At 50.3% G+C, this 19,227-nt stretch overlaps 1 protein-coding gene across 1 annotated transcript in view; it reads right to left on the minus strand.

Moving 5' to 3' along the window:
- FAM188B (family with sequence similarity 188 member B) overlaps positions 1-19,227 on the minus strand; it is a gene marked incomplete at both ends in the record, with an annotated part of 66,510 nt that overhangs the window by 4,622 nt on the left and 42,661 nt on the right. The window contains 3 exons of the mRNA XM_015405661.1: positions 10,005-10,072; positions 12,104-12,169; positions 19,154-19,217. Coding sequence (XP_015261147.1) covers positions 10,005-10,072; positions 12,104-12,169; positions 19,154-19,217 — 198 coding nt within the window. The remainder of the gene's footprint in view (positions 1-10,004; positions 10,073-12,103; positions 12,170-19,153; positions 19,218-19,227) is intronic.

The raw sequence follows: 19,227 nt of genomic DNA on the forward strand, positions 1-19,227 counted from the left end.
CCCCTGGTCCAAAACAGTCCAGTGGCACCTTTAAGACCAAGTTTTATTCAGGTACAAGCTCTCCTTCCTCTGTGAGGACAGATCTGCATGCCCCCCCCCCAATAGCTAGCAATCCAAAACAGTCCAGTGGCACCTTTAAGACCAAGTTTTATTCAGGTACAAGCTCTCCCTCCTCTGCGATGGCAGATCTGCACGTCCCCCCCCCCAATAGCTAGCAATTCAAAACAGTCCAGTGGAGCCTGAGCGGTGGGTGTTGCCTTCTGACACACTTCCGGTGATGTCAGGGGGTGTGGCATATGCAAGTAAGTTATGCTAATACGTTTTGCTAATGAGCTTCTGCACCTCTTTTTCTGTGAAATGACCCCTGGTCAGAATTATGGCTTGCCCAAGGTCATCCAGCAGGTCCAAGTGGAGGAGTGGGGAATCAAACCCGGTTCTCCCAGATTAGAGTCCGCGCACTTAACCACTACACCAAACAAAGGTCCCTTCCAGAAAGGATCGAGGCAGCCTGTATCTTTACCACTCCGCTCAACCAGGTCTGAAGGTGTATTCCATCTTAAGGAGACTTTTCTTGGGAAGGGGCCGTGGCTCAGTGGTAGAACATCTGCTTGGCATGCAGAAGGTTCCAGGTTCAATGCTTGGCAGCATCTCCACTTAAAAGGCCCAGGCAATGAGTGATGGGAAAGACCTCTCCCTGAGACCCTGGAGAGCTGCTGCCAGTCTGAGTAGACAATACTGAGTTTGATGGACTCAGGGTCAGATTCAGTATAAAGCCGCTTCATGTGTTCTGGGGAAAGATTCAAACTTGGCTGAGCAGAGCAGGAGGATACAAGCCAGTGTCAACTGGGGTCTGCTTTTAATTTGATACAGACTGCAAACCCTTTTTATCATTTTCTCCTTTTTTGGAGTTTTAAAGGGGGGAAAAACCACACGGTTTTATATATTTACAATGGTTAAGTCAAAAGGACTCTGGGGGAATTCTGTGTGCTTGAAGTTGGATTTGAGCAGACTATCCTCTCCAGAAAGTCAAATATTAGAACCTGTATTTTTTTAAAAAAAGCTCTGTTTCCAAGAAGACGACCAAAGAATAATCTTGGCTGGTTTTTGTTTCACCAAAACGAAAAAATATGTGGATAGCATCTAGGCGGCTGCAGCCACTGGTGAAACGGTATTCTAAGAGATTATTTTTTTAAAAAAAGTCAATGCCCATAACCAGTGTTCCCTCTAAGTTGAGTTAGTGTGAGCTAGCTCAGTTTTTTAGCATCCGGCTCACAGATTTTTGTCTTCGCTCAGGAAGGATGTGGCTCCAGAGCAAGCTAATTTATGCAGCAGCCAAATCACTGGCTCACAACTTCAATGCCAGTAGCTCATAAAGTAGACTTTTTGCTCACGAGACTCCGCAGCTTAGAGGGAACATTGCGGCCATAACTATCTTAATAATTAACTTTTAATTTCATTAAGGCCCTCCCGAAAAGCTGGAGCAAGTGCCCGTTTTACAGGGCATCCGCCAGAGGGGCCCTCTGGCCACCGATCGCTTCTCCGCTGAAGGAACAATTGCCCACCTTGGAAATCCCGCTCGACACCAGCAACGTGCGTCAGTTCGGGGCTGTGGGACACACAGTCGGGACAATAGAAGGAAGTTCTAATTCCATCCTCGGGTGCAAATTTTATGGGAATTTGGAGCTGAACCGAAGGACGTTCTAGGGGGAGCGACAGCTGCGTTTCACATCATTTGTGCTGGCAAGGAAGTCAGCATCAAGGGTGTGGCTCCAAGATGCAGCAAGCTTGGGTCGCACTGACCCCTCTGATGGCAACTGCCACCACCCCGTCTGAAACTTTAAGAGACAACATGCAACCAGGGGTCATTTCCTGCGGGAACGCACAGCAGCGGAGCTCCGGCAGTAAGGAGCCCAGGGGGCGGGCACATGCAACAAGCCCCGCCCCCTGCTCCCAGCAGCCCTCAGTTGGGCCACGTGGAGCAAGAAGCAGCCAGGTAAGGTGCAGAGCCCCCCCCCCGGCCCGTCTTCAGGTACAAGCTCTCCCTCCTCTGTGAGGGCAGATCTGCATGTCCATACCTCCTCCATAGCTAGCAATCCAAAAGAGTCCAGTGGGGCCTGAGCGGAGGGTGTTGCCTTCTGACACACTTCCGGTGATGTCAGGGGGTGTGGCATATGCAAATAAGTTATGCTAATGAGCTCCTGCACCTCTATTTCTACGAAATGACCCCTGGACACGACCCGTCTTGAATTATGTTGTAGTGTGGGGGGGAATTAACCTCTGCGATCCCTAGTCAACACCTTTCTGGGAAGACCAGGACATCACTGCTGTTCTACACTTACAGCACCTTTGACAGATGCTTTACAAGGCATTCGCAAAGGCTGGCTTTTTCAGCCCGTTGGAAGATCAGAGAGTCAGAAGAGACATTCCTTTCCACCGCCTGCCATGTCATTAGCAGAAAGTAAAAGGCCAGCGGTTGGCCTCTGGGGAGGGAAATGCCAACAGTACACATGCAAAACAAACCACTCGCTCCCCCTCCCCACTCTTATTGTAGACCCTTCCTGCTGCCTGCTGCTAATTTGGAAAAATAAAACAGCGCATCCCTGCGTGCCCAAGTGCGGCCTGGCTCTCTCACAGCTGGTATCCATGCGGTGAAGGCGGTAATGCTCCAGGGGTGACCTCACACCCCTTCTTCATGGCAACAGACTGTTTGACATGGACAAAACACACAATTACGAGTCGGTGACAGAAATAGAGCATGGGTTGGAAAGGAGGTGGGGGGGGGAGAAGCGTCTCGATAACAAAGGAAGTTTTGGGGAAAAGGCGGTTCGTGCGCATGGATTGCCGAAGGGACGTATGTGCCACAATTAGCAGCCACATTCCCGTGAGACATCCCCGAAGTGATGCCACACAGAAGTGATGTCATCACATCGGGGACATTGCACGGGATGCTCTGGTCTGAGGGCAAAACTCTATGATAAAGTTGACCTAAAGCCATACAGTGTTGCCCTCAAAGCAGAGCGTCGCCGGGCAACGTCGCTGACGTGATGACATCACACCTGGGTGACGTCATCGTGTCGGGGACATCCTGGACTGCCCCCCAAATCGCCCCACCAGTGTGGCGAGGGGACACGGCAACCCTGTCCTGGACTCAAATCGAGCTGTTCTACTATAGACCAACATGGCTGCCTCTGAAACTTGATCTGGGGAGACGTTTAAACGCAGCCTAAGAGACTGGCGAAAATCCCACTTCCTTCTAAGCTCCCGTCCGGCGTTTGGTCTGCCTCTCCCCCCCCCAGGTATTAGAAACACACTTTGGGCGTTTCTGCATCTAGCATTCGCTCCACAGGAGAGCCAGTTTGGTGTAGTGGTTAAGTGTGTGGACTCTAATCTGGGAGAACCGGGTTTGATTCCCCACGCCTCCACTTGCACCTGCTGATGTGACCATGGGTCAGTCACAAGCTCTGGCACAGCTGTCCTTGATAAAGAGCAGTTTGTGTCTGAGCTCTCTCAGCCCCACCCACCTCACAGGGTGTCTGTTGTGGGGAGGGGGAGGGAAAGGAGTTTGTAAACTGCTCTGAGACTCCAAGTGAAGGGCGGGGTATAAATCCAATCTCTTCTTCTTCTTCTTCTTCTCAACTGGGAGGAAAAAAGTGCAGCTCAAAACCACATTCAAATACCTCCGGCCCGTACTGACTGCAAAGCCACCCCTGAATGGCCATAAAACGGCCATAAATCTATGCAGAAGGTACCATAAAACCCGATGATCAAAGAATTTAAAAGTGGCATGGAGTGTGGAAGCTAGCATAAAAAGTGATGCCAGCACGCAATGCAGGGGGGAATTTCTATTCCAACGTGGGCTTCATAAAAGGACGGAGAGAAAAGCCGATGCGGAATCAGCCTTTGAACGAAGATGTCTGCTTCCCCTCCGGAGGTCCCACACGGGGCGGACTCCTGAAACGTTAAGAAAAACCTTCCCTGTTTGAAGTGGTTTGGGAGGATGGCGAAAACAATGGCCGAAGTTTTTGTTTTTTTAATAAAGCAGAGCGTTGCATTTAAAAAAAAAAATGTGGGAAGGAAACAATGGTTTTGAGAAAGCGGCCCGGCATCTTAGGAACATGGAAGGTCAGGAGAGGGCTGCTTGGTCCATTAAAACCCAATCTATTCTAATCCGTGGAAAATGTGATGTGGCCTCATCTGTTGCCTTTGCCGCCATCTCAAACCTCAGAGAGCCCTGCCTCTGCGGCCTCTCTTTCCTTCCTGGACATCGCTCCAAGCTGCCTTCTGAACGGAGCCGTATTTCCGTTACATCGTTTTGTCTGTGGCTTGCCCTGTGTTCTAATGCATGCTCATTTAGAGTGCTTTCGGGGTCATTCATATGCTAATTCCTTCTCCATTCTGGGCCTCTTCAAACCAATGTACTGCACTCCCCAGAACTGCTAATTGTCCCGTGTGGCTAGTTGACAGTTTTGGTGTTCCGGATAACTTGCAATCTGTTCCTCACATTGAGGGCTCGTCTGCTGTCTGCTGATCAGGAATTATCTCAGTCTGGCCCTGAAGGTAGGTTGCCTTCACATATGTTGGAAGGCCCTCTGCTTGGCATGCAGAAGGTCCCGGGTTCAATCCCTGACATCTCCAGTTAAAAGGACCAGGCAGGAGGTGATGGGAAAGACCTCTGGAGAAAAGACACTGCTGACCTCAATGGACCAAAGGTCTGATTGATTAGAAGCAGTCCCGTAGCCAGGATTTTGTAATTCAGGGGGGCCTTTAAATAAGTCAGGGGTCACTGACATCACAAAATAGAATAAAATATTTTAAAACTCACTTTTGAGTTTTAGGTTGGCTCTGCCTGCCTACACAGGGAAGCAAGCCGTGCTTGGGGAAGGGGAGGTGGTGGGGAGTCTTCTGGGTGGCCCAAAGAGCTGGAGGGACTGGAAGTCAGGGGGCCTTGTCAGGACGTCAGGGGGCCAGGCCCCGAAATGCCCCACTGTAGCCACTGGCCTACCTCAGCCTCTCTGCCCTGTTGTTGGCCTTCCAGAGCAACTGGTTGGCCACTGTGTGAGACAGGATGCTGGACTAGATGGACCCACCCTGGTCTGACCCAGCAGGGCTCTTCTGATGTTCTTATCAGAGGAAAACCTCAGTCTCTATGTCTTGTTGTTGGCTGTCCAGAGGAACTGGTGGGCCACTGTGTGAGATGGGATGCTGGACTAGATAAGCCACTGGTCTGATCCAGCAGGACTGTTCTCATGTTCTTATTAAGGCATGCCTCGGCCTCTATGCCTTGATGTTGGCTGGTTAACCACTGTGTGAGAAAGGATGCTGGACTAGATGGACCACTGCTCTGAACCAGCAGGGCTTTTCAGAGGGAGGCCTCGGCCTCCATGACCTGTTGTTGGCCCTCCAGAGGAACTGGCTGGCCACCATTTGAGACTGGCTGTTGCCTTAGATTGACCACTGGTCTGATCCTGCAGGGCTTTTCTGATGTTCTTATCAGAGGGAGGCCTCGGCCTCCATGCCCTGTTGTTGGCCTTCCAAAGGAACTGGTTGGCCACTGTGTGAGATGGGATGCTGGACTGGATGGACCCTCACTGGTCTGATCCAGCAGGGCTCATCTTATGTTTTTATCAGGGGAAGGCCTCGGCCTCTCTGCCCTGTTGTTGGACCTCCAGAGGAACTGGTTGGCCAGTGCATGAGACAGGATGCTGGACTAGGTGGACCACTGGGTCTGATCCAGCAGGGCTCTTCTGACGTTCTTATCAGGGGAAGGCCTCGGGCTCTATGCCCTGTTGTTGGCGCTCCAGAGGAACTGGCTGGCCACTGTGTGAGACAGGATGCTGGACTGGATGGACCCTCCCTGGTCTGATCCAGCAGGACTCTTCTTACGTTCTTATCAGGGGAAGGCCTTGGCCTCTCTGCCCTGTTGTTGGCCCTCCAGAGGAACTGGGTGGCCACTGCATGAGACAGGATGCTGGACTAGGTGGACCCTCACTGGTCTGATCCAGCAGGGCTCTTCTGAGGTTCCTATCAGGGGAATGCCTCGACCTCTCTGCCCTGTTGTTGGCCCTCCAGAGGAACTGGTTGGCCAGTGCGTGAGACAGGATGCTGGACTAGGTGGACCCTCACTGGTCTGATCCAGCAGGGCTCTTCTGATGTCCTTATGACCCCAGATCACCCCCTGCGCTTACACAGCGGCTCCCGTGTGAAACGTCCAGCCTCAAAGACCGCTTTCCCTGGCCCCTTTCAACACCTTTCCCCAACTATGCCAGCTATGCTTCCATGCAGCCCTTCCTCAGGCCTGTACCAGAAACCTCTTGGCACGTTATTTCCTCCGGCCGGGAGAAGGCCGAGGGAATCCGTCCTCTGCATGTTGCTCTAAGCAGGGAAGGGGGAAAAGAACCTGACGGCTCCAGTTAAAACAACACTTAAGCGGGAACATCCTGCTCCATCCAAGGCTGTGCCGGCACAGCCCCCCAAGCCCCACAGTCTGTTCTCTTGAGAGATAAGGATAAACTCATTAGGGTTGCTCAATATAAACAGGAGATAAGGCGAGGAGGAGGGAGAGAGAGAGAGAGCAGCTGAGTTCCTCTGTCTGGACGCCCTCTTTCCTTCTCTTCGACTGGGCCTGACTAAAGCACCTTGAATCTGCTGTGCAGAGAAAGCAACAGACTCACCAAGAGGGCGTGGGAAGTCAAAGAGTATCAGCTAGATCAAGGGTGTCAAACATGCAGCCCGGGGGCCGGATCAGGCCCCTGGAGTGTTTCCATCAGGCCCGCAGTGGAACTGGCCGTCTCCTGCTTCCAGTTCTGCTGCTGCTGCTGCATCATAGCTTGCTTCCCCAGACTCTCTTAATCGCTCAGCCATTTCATGTGTCCCCCCTGGGTCCTAGAACTCCGAGCATGAGATTTCCGTGCTGAATGTCAATAGCCAGTATGGTGTAGTGGTTAAGTGCGCGGACTCTGATCTGGGAGAACCGGGTTTGATTCCCCCACTCCTCCACTTGCACCTGGCTGGATGACCTTGGGCAAGCCGTAGTTCTGGCACAGCTGTTCTTGAAAAAGAGCAGTTTCTTTCAGAGCTTTCTGAGCCCCACGTACCTCACAGGGTGTCTGTTGTGGGGAGGGGAAGGGAAAGGAGTTTGTAAGCCGCTTTGAGTCACCTTTGGATAGTGACGGGCGGGGTATAAATCCAATCTCCTTCTTCTTCAATAAATCAAAAGCAGGTTTGCAGATGCATTAGCATATTAGGCCACACCCTTGACAGCACAGCACATTAGCCTATTAGGCCACACCCCCATGTTACCAGAAGTGTGGTCATCCAGCCACACCCTCCTTTTGCTTCTTATTCTCTTTACCTTGTTTGTTGTCAAAACCCAGGGCTTTTTTGTAGCAGGAACTCCTTTGCATGTTAGGCCACACACCCCTAATGTAGCCAATCCGAATGAGTTTTTGCTGTTGGGTGTGGCCTATTATGCTAATGAGTTCCTGCTGGGCGTGGCCAACTTGGAAGCCAGCCGGAACTCCATTCCTGTGCGTTCCTGCCCAAAAATAGCCCTGGTTTTAAGCATGTTTTTATTTTAAGTTAAAAAAAAATCATTATGAAGTTAATATCTCCACTACCTGGCATTACATTTCATGACACACGTGGCCTGGCCCAACAAGATCTCATTTATGTCAGATCCAGTCCTCATAACAAATGAGTTCGACACCCCTGAGCTAGATCAAGATGGGTAGCTGTGACTGTCTGCAGCAGCAGAAAAGAGCAAGAGTCCAGGAGAACCTTAAAGGGAAACAAAATTTGTGGAAGGGGAGGAGCACTCGTGAGTCACTGCTCACTTCTTCAAATGCTGCTAAAATGGGGGTCCATCTGTCCTATTTATTATAAAGTGGAGTGATTTCAGATGCCGAGCAATATTAGCAGGCAAATTACAATAGTAGGTGAATGACAATAGCAGGCGTGATTGGATTTAGCTGAGATATGTAGAGGGGTAGCAGGCATGGAGAAATCAGCATTAGTGATGAGAGAGGAAACCTAGGTCTCTATTCAGTCCAGGTGGATGCATTGTCTTGAGCTTCGTTATCAATTGCAATTCAGCAGTCAATTGCAATGTAGCAATAGGAAAGAGCAAAAGTCCAGGGAGCAGTGACTTACTAAAGCTCATCCCCTGCCACAAATTTCATTAGTCTTTAAGGTGCTACTGGACTCTTTTCTACAGCATCAGCTAGATTTTAGTCCAACAAGATTTTGGGTGTATGAGCTCATGAGAGTCGGAGCTCCCTTTATCAGATACTATCCAACAAAGATTGTTTCAGAGGGTAGCCATGTCGGTCCACAGTAGAGCAGCTAGATTCCAACTTGAATCATAGGATCATAGAATGTTAAGAGTTGGAAGGGACCTTGCAGGTCATCTAGTCCAACCCCCTGCACTCTGCAGGAGCATAGCCGAAAGATAGCCCTATAACATACCCGAAAGATGGTCATCCAGCCTCCGCTTGAAAACATCCAGCGAAGGAGCATCCACCACCTCCCGATATGCTATTTATTTAACCTATAGGTTTTTAGCAGCGCCACATTATTTATTTATATTTATACATTCGACTTAGCATCCACATAAACTAACTTATTTCTTAATAGTTGGAAACCTAGAAATTGCTCTTCTTCCCTCTCTGACACCATTTCAGTTGTTATATTCGCTGCTAAAACTGCAATAGTCTCACGCTGGAAAAGTACATTAATCCCAGATTTAACATTATTGCACACACACAAAACTTTATGGGACCAATACATTATGGCAAAAATAACTGACAACCTATCCTATCTTGATTCTCAAATTTCCTCCTCCAACTATGTAACAACTTGGTTTCCCATTATGGAACACTTAGTAAAACAAGCCAGTTTGTTGCAGTGGTTAAATGTGCGGACTTTAATCTGGGAGAACCGGGTTTGATTCCCCACTCTTCCACTTGCACCTGCTGGATGACCTTGGGCAAGGCATAGTTCTGGCACAGCTGTTCTTGAAAAAGAGCAGTTTCTGTCAAGAGCTCTCTCAGCCCCACCTACCTCACAGGGTGTCTGTTGTGGAAAGGGGAAGGGAAAGGAGTTTGTAAGCCGCTCTGAGACTCCTTTGGGTAGTGAAGGGTGGGGGTATAAATCCAATCCTTCTTCTTCTTAATGTGATTGATGACCTGTGGTAACTATAAAGGCCACTTCCGCATTCTGATTTTCATCACTTGTGTGTCCCTATTTGCTTCAGGGGCTTCTCATCCCAATGTGTTTTGCTCTCTCTAGTAGCCCCTGCCTTAGATGGACCACTGGTCGGGTCCAGCAGGGCTCTTCTTATGCTCTTATCAGGGGAAGGCCTCGGCCTCTGTGCCCTGCTTTTGGCCATCCAGAGGAACTGGTTGGCCCATGTAAGACAGGTGTTGGACTAGATGGACCCCTGGTCTAGGTCTGATCCAGCAGGGCTCTTCTGATGTTCTCCACTACTAGCCAGTGTGAACTGACCTGCAGTCTTCAGCTCTAGCACTCTGAAGCGCAGAAAAGAGATCCCCCCCCCAAAAAAATTTTTTGTCCAGGGGCCTTCAAGAGCTACGCCGAGAAAATGAAACATGCTTTATTTTGCATCACTTCACGGATTTGCCTCCATCTAAAAGCACACCACAGAGGTCATGTCAAAAGGGTGCGTACTTCCTGCGTGCGAACCATGTGCTGGCCCACAGCCCCTCTTCGACAGCAGCGTGGCCGAGCCTGGATCGTGCACATACTGAAGCCCACTGCACAACCAGAGCATGGCAGGGGCACATACTTTGCACCAGCGCATCAAATCCCACACTCATTTGGGACGTTTGGTACGGCTGATTTCTGAGTAAACCCAGATCTAAGGAATTTCGTCTATGGGAAGCTGAAACATACTTCGGAATGCTGACCCAGGCCGTACGTCTTTCATATTATATCCCGGAGCTTAAGAAGCAATGACGTTGGGGAGAAAGAAATGCAAGCGTACTCACTGATGGATGGATCGTGATAATATCGCCGACAGAGTCAGAAGGACACCCCCGTATGGGCCAGCTTCAAACTGGAAGGCAGAGATGTTTAATTTATGTATTTATTTATTTTTTATTCAACTTATTCCCCGCCCCTCCCTGCCGAGGCAGGCTCAGGGCGGCTCCCATAAGATACATATCTAAATGCCATTAAAATCCATCATAAAAAACAGCCAAAAACCATTTCCGGAGCATCCTTTTCTCACTGGCCTTTCGTGGAGGAGCTACAAAATACCTTTTCCAAATCCCTGGGTTTAAAAAATACGCTTTCAAAAATGCAAGACTCAAGTTGGGAGAGGCAGACCGTTTTCAGTGGTGAACGATTTTGGAAGGTCACAGGCCCGGAAGTGTTGTGTCGGAAGGTTTACCGGAATGCCACAGTATTAGCTAGGGTCGCCAGCCTCCAGGTGGGACCTGGAGATCTCCCAGAATGACAACTAATCTCCAGACTACAGAGATCGGTTCCCCTTGAGGAAAAGGGCTGCTTAGGAGCAGTGTTCCCCCTAAGCTGAGTTAGTGTGAGCTATCAAGGAAAAGATCATTTTGGAGGTCACTAATTCATAGGGTCTCCATAAAAAGGTAAAGGTAAAGGTTCCCTTGCCCAAAAGCCAGTCAAATCCGACTCTAGGGTTGCGGTGCTCATCTCCGTTTCAAAGCCGAAGAGCCAGCGCTGTCCGAAGACGTTTCCGTGGTCATGTGGCCAGCATGACTAAACACCAAGGCGCACGGAATGCTGTCACCTTCCCGCCGAAGTGGTCCCTATTTATCTACTTGCAATTTCTTGCTTTCGAACTGCTAGGTTGGCAGGAGCTGGAACTAGAGATGGGAGCTCACTCTGTCATGCGGCAAGCTCGGGTCTCGAACTGTTGAACTACCGGCCTTCTGGTCTGCAGCTCAGCGTCTTAACCACTGAGCCACCACAGCCCGTATAATTTTCTATACTATTATATAAACATTGGTGTCAAGTATTACCAAACATAGGTTCAACAAAACAATACACCAAAGTGCAGGTCTACACTATGTTGAAACATTCAAACAGCACCTTGTCAGTTTCACGATGTAAAAAGCTCTAGCTAGAAAGTTCTAGCTAAAAGAGCTAGAAAGTTCTAGCTAAAAGAGCTAGAAAGTTCTAGCTAAAAGAGCTAGAAAGTTCTAGCTAAAAGAGCTAGACCTTCTGGCTGCCAGACAATCTCAGGGTCTCCTGGCTATTCTACACACAATGCGATATGATAAATATTACTAATCCCACCGAACTCTAGTAATTTACCCATATCAAATACGATGTTTTTCAAGGACAGTGATATACATACAAGACATACGGGTAAATTACAGGAGTCCCGTGGGACTAGTGATTGTGAAACTGACAATTAAGAAAAGAAAAAGAAAAAAGCACAAAATAGTTCTACCTTAAGCACACATCTATTATACAGAGTGTCATATATTTTTTCCATAAAAATCTAAGCAGGGTAGGAGAAAATCCACAGAACTGGAACCGTGACAGCACTAAGGAAGAAGTTTCAGGCGGGTGGCCATGTTAGTCTGTAGGGGTAGAACAAAACTCGAGTCCACGGGCACCTTAGAGACCAATGAAACTCTCCAGGCTTTACGCTTCCCTGAGTCAAAGCTAACTGGGTACCTGATGAAGTGAGTTTGACTCTAGAAACTTAATACCCTGGAAATGTTGCTGGCCTTTAAGGTGTCTCTGGACTTGAATGTTGACACATCAAGGCAAAGGAGTGCTATTGTTCATTTTCACACAGGCGGTATCATGCGTTCCAACAAAACCAGGATTAGAATGTCGCTTGTCTGGAAAGTGGCTCCTGGGTTCTAGAATGGTTTCCTTCCTCCTTGAAACACTGGTGAGGTTTCTGGGGACAGCAGCCAGGGGGTACTGGTGCAGCTGGTACTATATTGATGACTTCTGAACCACTGCCGTCCCTGACAGGAGAGGGGGAAAGTCAAAAAGCCTAACAAATGGCACTGGCTAAGGATTTTATACTTGGCTGTCTGCCGACCGTCACAGATCTGAACCAAGAAGCCCATGTCTGGGCCAGGCGTCGTACCTTGTAAATGTTCTGTTGCAGAAAGCTCAGCAGGTCTTCGTATTTTGTGATTACGTGCAGCATGACCTGTGGAAGCGGAAACAGAGGGTTCAGTTCACGTCAGAAGGAAAAGCGAACTTCTAATCAAGGCCTAGGCCGCGGCTCCCCCAAACTTCTTGAGACCGTGCGCACCGTCGGAGTTCTGACACTGGGTGCGGTCAGACGGGCCGTTTAGTCCGCTTCCGGGCCGCCACAGAAACGGATTTTATCTGCGCGGTCACACGGGCAACATCTGCATTGCAACTGAACTCCAGGTTGTCCTGGAGTTCTCCAAGAATTAAGACTGATGTCCTGACTACATAGATCAGTTCTCCTGGAGAAAAAGGTAGCTTAGGAGGGTAGACCCCATGGTGTCACATTCCTACTGAGCTCCCTTCTCAGGCACCACCACCTCCAAATCTCCAGGAATTTCCAACCCAGAATTGACAAAATTACTTTTATGTATAGTGGACACAAACACAAAAGTTCAAAAAGCTCTACACAAAGAATTTCAGAATTCATATTCTTCTTCTCCATCTGCCTCCCGTCCCCAGCCATCACTTTCAGGCTCAGAACTGCTTTAACCCGGAGTATTTTGATACCAGGTCCCCAAGTGGTGTTTTCCTGATTCTCCGGTTCCAGCGGCATTTCCCCCCTGTGTGATCGTGCCTACGGTGTCGAGCCACTTCCGGTTTAAACCCCCTCCCCGCTCGAAAGCTGCCCGAGGCTTCTGCTTTTCGCCTGCCTTTTTTTTTCAAGCGTTGCCGGTGTGCGCATAGGCGGAGGTCCGCCACCACGTTATTAAAAACAATGTTTAAACGGTGCCTAGTTTTAGTGTTTAGACGAGTTTGGGATCTCACGGAGGCCATTTTGGGGGTAAACGTTTAAAGGGAAGTGTTCCTTTAAAGTTTAAATGGAAGTGTTACAAGCAGTCGGGTTGAAGTGGAAATCGCTGTTCTGCGCATGCGCGAAAATTTTAGTTCTACACATGGCTGTCTGTGCGCATGCCCAAACTGAGACGGCCACCACTGCCCAAACTGAGACGGCGGGGAGCGATGTGGCTGCGCAGTGATCCGGAGCAATGAGGTGAGTGTGATCGTGATTCTCCAGGTAAAAAAAAACAAAAACGCATCGAGGCCGGAACAGTTTAAACCGCTCCCAGCAAACTCAAACGAGACACAGATCTGGCTACCATTCTATTTATTTATTTAATGTATTTTAAAAACCCACTTGTATTGCACTTCTAATTACACTCACCCATTGACAAAACCACCACAATAAAACACACAGAAACAATGGCAATAATGGAATGGACTCTTCACACCTCGGTGTACAGGTGCTGGAACCCAGCAGGAGACTTGGGGGAGAGGACACGTGAGGTGCCATTGTGTCGGTGGCATGATGGCATTTCCAGGCCTAACTTGGATGTGACGTCACGCCACTCTAGCACCCAGCAGAAACTCTATGGTAAACCACAGAGTTTCCACTGAATCCTAGAGCGGCGCGTCTTCATTTCTGGGTTTGCCTCAAAAATCACAGCGTGCCATCGATGCGACGGTGAGTTTTCCTTAATTTTTTCTCTCGCTGGCTTACAGAATGGTGGTGGGTGTTGTGTAATGACCCGACCATGTGCGCGATCCGGTTGCAGCCAGTCCACACGGGGTCATGCGAAGAGCCTGAGCTTCGCTCCACCAGAACAATAGGTAGTTGGATCCTAGTTCCCCTTCCAATTGGGGAACTAGGATCCTAGAGTTAATTCTATTAATGTAAATAGACCTATACCTGCCACCTGGAGGTCAGTTGTAAAAATGGGAGATCTCCAGGTGTTGGGGTGTGTTTGGGTGTGGTTTGGCTTCAGCATATAAGCCGGCCTGCGAGCCGGCTTCTGTGTCTTGTTCCTGAGCTATAAATAAAGATATGAGCTGATTCACTACTTCATGCATCGGACCCTGTACTTTTCAGTGGGGACTGGGTGGGGGCCAGCGGAAAGACTCCCGCCATTGCATGACACCTGGCAATCCTTCTTTGGCCCAGTTAGGAACCGTACCAAACTGTCAGTTCAAGGACAGAGCTAGCAGAGCTGATCAAAGAACTGCCAGGAGCCACCGCTCTCAAAATCAGGCATCAAACCACCACTGGGGAAAAAACCGCTGGGCGCAATCTAACCAGAGGAGATGCTTTACGCACCTCCTGTGGCAAGTCATTCCAAAGAGTGGAGGGGCCACCACTGAAAAAGCCAGAAGAACCCGTTGGGAAGAGGGAACCTCCAAGCACGATTTGTAGGGCTGAGCAGAGTTGCTAAGAGCTAGCGTGGTATAGTAGTTAAGAGCGGCAGACCCGAATCTGCAGAACCAAATTTGATTCCCCACTCCTCCACATGAAGCCAGCTGGGTGACCTTGGGGCAGTCACAAGCTCTCTCAGGACACCCCACCTACCTCCCAGGTTGCCTGTTGTGGGGAGAGGAAGGGAAGGCGATTGTAAGCCGCTCTGAGGCTCCTTCCGGAAGTGAAAAGTGGGGCATAAAAACCAACCCTTCTCCTTCTATATGCAGCTAGCCAGAGATATACCCGTGAGTATTCAGTCCGTGACCATCAACAGATCAAGACAGTGGATGGAGACTCTCCCTCGCTCTATTCTGCTATGGTCAGGGCTCACCTGGAGTCCTGTGTCCAGTTTTGGGCACCACGTTTTAGGAAGGATGTTGACAAGCTTGAGCGTGTCCAGAAGAGGGCAACCAGGATGGTGAGAGGGTTGGAATCAAGTCTTATGAGGAAAGGCTGAAAGAGTTGGGTCTGTTTAGCCTGGGAAAGAGAAGGCTTAGAGGGGACATGATTGCAGTAGGGCTGCCAAGTGGGGGTGGGAAAACCCCCGCTTTGGAGGCCCGATTTCCGCCGTGGCGGAATCGGGCCCCGGGGGGAACCCAGCCCCCCAAAGCTGCGTCACCGGAGATGACGCAGCCACGTAACTCACGTTGGGGGCGTGGCCCAGATCGTCGGGGGGGGGAAACCATATGGTTTCCCCCCCCGATGATCTGGGCCATGCCCACAATGTGCTCTACGTCGTGCGTCACTTCCTGTGACGTTCTGGCGGCGCGCGCATCCCTCGTCAGCTCCCGGACCGGATCAACGCTCCCCCGCCGGTGAGTACTGAAGACTTGGTAACTCTAGTGAGGTGTGATGGCAGCAAGGCATAAAACTATGGCTCCTAACTTTAAGAGTGGTTGAGCAGTGGAACAGTCTGCCTCAGGAGGTGGTGGAGGCTCCTTTGCTGGACGTTTCCAAGCGGAGGCTGGACGACCACCTTTCGGGTATGGTGTAGGGCTATCTTTCGGCTATGCTCCTGCAGAGTGCAGGGGGCTGGACTAGATGGCCTGCAAGACCCCTTCCAACTCTAACATTCTATGATTCTATGATTCCTGTTCTCCTTTCAATGTCACTCTCTCCATCCTGCGCTCGTGTTCCGGGTGTGGTGGTTGGAATGCTGGACTCGGAGCTAGGAGTTCCAGGTTCAGAGATCCACGTTGGCACAGAGGCTCGCTGGGTGACCTGAGGACCGCCCCTCTCCCTCGGCCTGGCCAATGTGGCAGCATTACTGGGGAGCAGTGTTCTCTCTACGCTGTGGAGTCTTGTGAGCAAGAATTCTACTCTGTGAGCTGCTGGCATTAAAGTTGTGAGCCAGCGATTTGGCTGCTGCCTCATTTAGTTTGCTCTGGAGCCCTCCTTCCTGAGCTAAGGCAAAAATCTGTGAGCTGGGGGCTAAAAAACTGCGAGCCAGCTCACAGTAACTCAGCTTAGAGGGAACACTGACTGGGAGCACAAAATGGGGGCCAGAGAAGCATGTACAACCACAACAAGTTTATTCACAGCGAAAAGCCAGCACTCTAATACAACAAACTAACTCAAACTAAATTCATACAACCACAAGCACAAATCTCTCCCTTATATATAATTGAGCAAGACGCAGCTTCACGCAGCGGGGAGAAAATGCACACCGACAGTGTTTGGACGCTTGAGCTGTCCGTCAGAAGCTTCCCCACCTTCCATTGGCTGTGTCGCCTAACTCTCACCTCAGAACACTCCGCCCCCCGCCCAACTAGCCAGGGCTGGAAGGAATCAGTGGAAGCCCGGCGCCGGCAGCTCATCCCCACTCGCCACGGCCGGATTCTCCCCCACTTTATCGCACGCCTGTTTACCCCCCTCGCCCGCCCGCCCACCCACCCCTGCCTTCAAAAACCCCTTGGAGCCCTACAGGCTTCCGGCCACAGCAGGCGACGAGCAGCGGCAGCAGCGCTGAGCCAACCCCCCACCCTGGGTTTGCCCCTCCCCCCACCTTCGCCAGCTCTCTTTCTCCTTCCTTCGTCTCTCTCTCTCTTTCTAGGGGTCTCCATCCACAACAGGCTTTGCTCCCTAGTGAAATATATAAAATGAATATCAAATAGAACATGCCTGTAAAACCTGTTAAGTCCTGTAACAAATGACATCTATTCGTCTTTCGCTAGTCGCTTTCTAGTTAGAGAGGCATGTACATTTCCCTGCGTTCCTTAGAGGGAGGGTGGAATGAAATACAAAATGTACTAGACGCCAAGATTCTCTGGGTGGAAGTGGAACATCGGTCTCTATTGTCCTTGAGGGGGATATTATTTGCAATGTGGATTTGATTTTTTTTCATCCTGCAACGATCATTGCTCCAGTTGAGTACTGTTCTGATGGGGTTGTTTTTCCCCTCATCAAATGGACAGCCTGTCAGGTCGGAGTGGGACCGGGAAGCTGCTTTCCCACCAGGAAACAGCCTCCTCCTCTAAAGCAGACCCGCAATTCTCGTAGCAGAGCCCCGAAGCTGGATTCTTTTTTTCCCAAAGAAAGTCTGGCGTCGGGGCTCTACGACGTGCAGACTGGCACGGGAGACGAAGCTGTCCCTGTGTGACAGCAGCCCAGCTAGGGGGAAGATAGCAAGGAGCGCAATCCCTCCCTTCTGTTCTTTGCAGCGTGGGATTAGGCTAAACGTATCCAGAACCAGAGCCCGGGAAGGAGTCTGAAAATGCTGGAGGTGCTGAAAGTTGCTCTGGCATCCCTCCAGTTTGCCAGACGCCGTGTCTCTTTGTATCATGAGGGCTAGGAGCATGTTTTCCTCCTTGGAGGGAGAGCCGAGATTCTCGGGATTCCAAAATTCCAGGCGTGCATCAGGGTAGATGCCTGGTGGCCCCTCTCCGGGACACTCACACACATACGAGAAACACGTACACAGAAGACGGATAGGGATGCCCGCCTCCAGGTGGGACCTGGGGACCAGTGTTCCCTCTAAGCTGAGTCGGTATGAGCTAGCTCACAGTTTTTTAGCCTCCGGCTCACACATTTCCCCCTTCGCTCAGGGAGGACAGCTCCAGAGCAAACTAATTCATGCAGTAGCCAAATGGCTCGCTCGCAACTTTAATGCCAGCAGCTCACAAAGTAGAATTTTTGCTCACCAGACTCCACAGCTTAGAGGGAGCCTTGCTGGGGATCCCCGGGAATTTCAGCTTACCTCCAGGCTACAGAGATCAGTTCCCCTGGAGAAAATGGCTGTTTTGGAGGATGGAGTCCAGCGTTCCCTCTAAGCTGAGTCAGTATGAGCTAGCTCACAGTTTTTTAGCTTCCGGCTCACTCATTTTTGTCTTCACTCCGGAAGGATGGCTCCAGAGCAAACTGATTCATGCAGCAGCCAAATCGCTCACTCGCAACCAATGCTCCCTCTAAGCTGAGTTAGTGTGAGCTAGCTCAGTTTTTTTAGCCTCCGGCTCATTCGTTTTTATCTTCACTCAGGAAGGAGGGCTCCAGAGCAAACTGATTCATGCAGCAGCCAAATCGCTCACTCGCAACCAATGCTCCCTCTAAGCTGAGTTAGTGTGAGCTAGCTCACAGTTTTTTAGCTTCCGGCTCACTCATTTTCGTCTTCACTCAGGAAGGATGGCTCCAGAGCAAACTGATTTATGCAGCAGCCAAATCGCTCACTCACAACCAGTGTTCCCTCTAAGCTGAGTTAGTGTGAGCTAGCTCACAGTGTTTTAGCCTCCGGCTCACATATTTTTGTCTTCGCTCAGGAAGGATGGCTCCAGAGAAAACTGATTTATGCAGCAGCCAAATCGCTCACTCACAACCAGTGTTCCTTCTAAGCTGAGTTAGTGTGAGCTAGCTCACAGTGTTTGAGCCTCCGGCTCACACATTTTTGTCTTCGCTCAGGAAGGAGGGCTCCAGGGCAAACAAAGTTATGCAGCAGCCAAGTCACTCGCTCACAACTTTAATGCCAGTACCCCACAAAGTAGAATTTTTGCTCACAGGACTCCACAGTTTAGAGGGGAGCATCGCTCACAACGTTTAATGCCAGTAACTTGCAAAGTAGCATTTTTGCTCACAGGACTCCACAGCTTAGAGGGGAGCATCGCTCACAACTTTTAATGCCAGTAACTTGCAAAGTTGCATTTTTGCTCTCAAGACTCCACACCTTTGAGGGAGTATTGCTGGAGTCTATGGCATATTATATCTCACTGAGGTCCCTGTCATTCCCAGCCTGGATCTGGCCACCCTACCCCCCATCCCCGTCTAGTGGCCAGGGGGGACCTGGCAAAACCAGGGGTCATTTCCTGCAGGAGCGCACAGGAACGGAGCTCCGGCACTAAAGAGCCCAGGGGGCGAGAACATGCAACAAGCCCCACCCCCCTGCTCCCAGCAGCCCTCAGTCAGAGCAAGAAGCAGCTAGGTAAGCTGCAGAACCTCCTCCCCCAGCCCCCCCCTGGTCCAAAACAGTCCAGTGGCACCTTTAAGACCAAGTTTTATTCAGGTACAAGCTCTCCCTCCTCTGCGAGGACAGATCTGCAAGTCCCCCCCCCAATAGCTAGCAATCCAAAACAGTCCAGTGGAGCCTGAGCAGTGGGTGTTGCCTTCTGACACACTTCCGGTGATGTCAGGGGGTGTGGCATATGCAAATAAGTTAATGAGCTCCTGCACTTTTTCTACTAAATGACCCCTGGGCAAAACCAAGTCGGAAGGAATTCCTACCGTTTCGAGGATCCCGTCTGCTTTGTATTTTCCTGCAGGGGTGAACTGCTGTGTTCCAGTGCACCTGGACCGGA

The sequence above is a fragment of the Gekko japonicus genome, unplaced genomic scaffold (assembly GCF_001447785.1).
Source record: "Gekko japonicus isolate JY-2015 unplaced genomic scaffold, Gekko_japonicus_V1.1 scaffold4787, whole genome shotgun sequence".
In the NCBI taxonomy this organism is placed as follows: Eukaryota; Metazoa; Chordata; class Lepidosauria; order Squamata; family Gekkonidae; genus Gekko; species Gekko japonicus.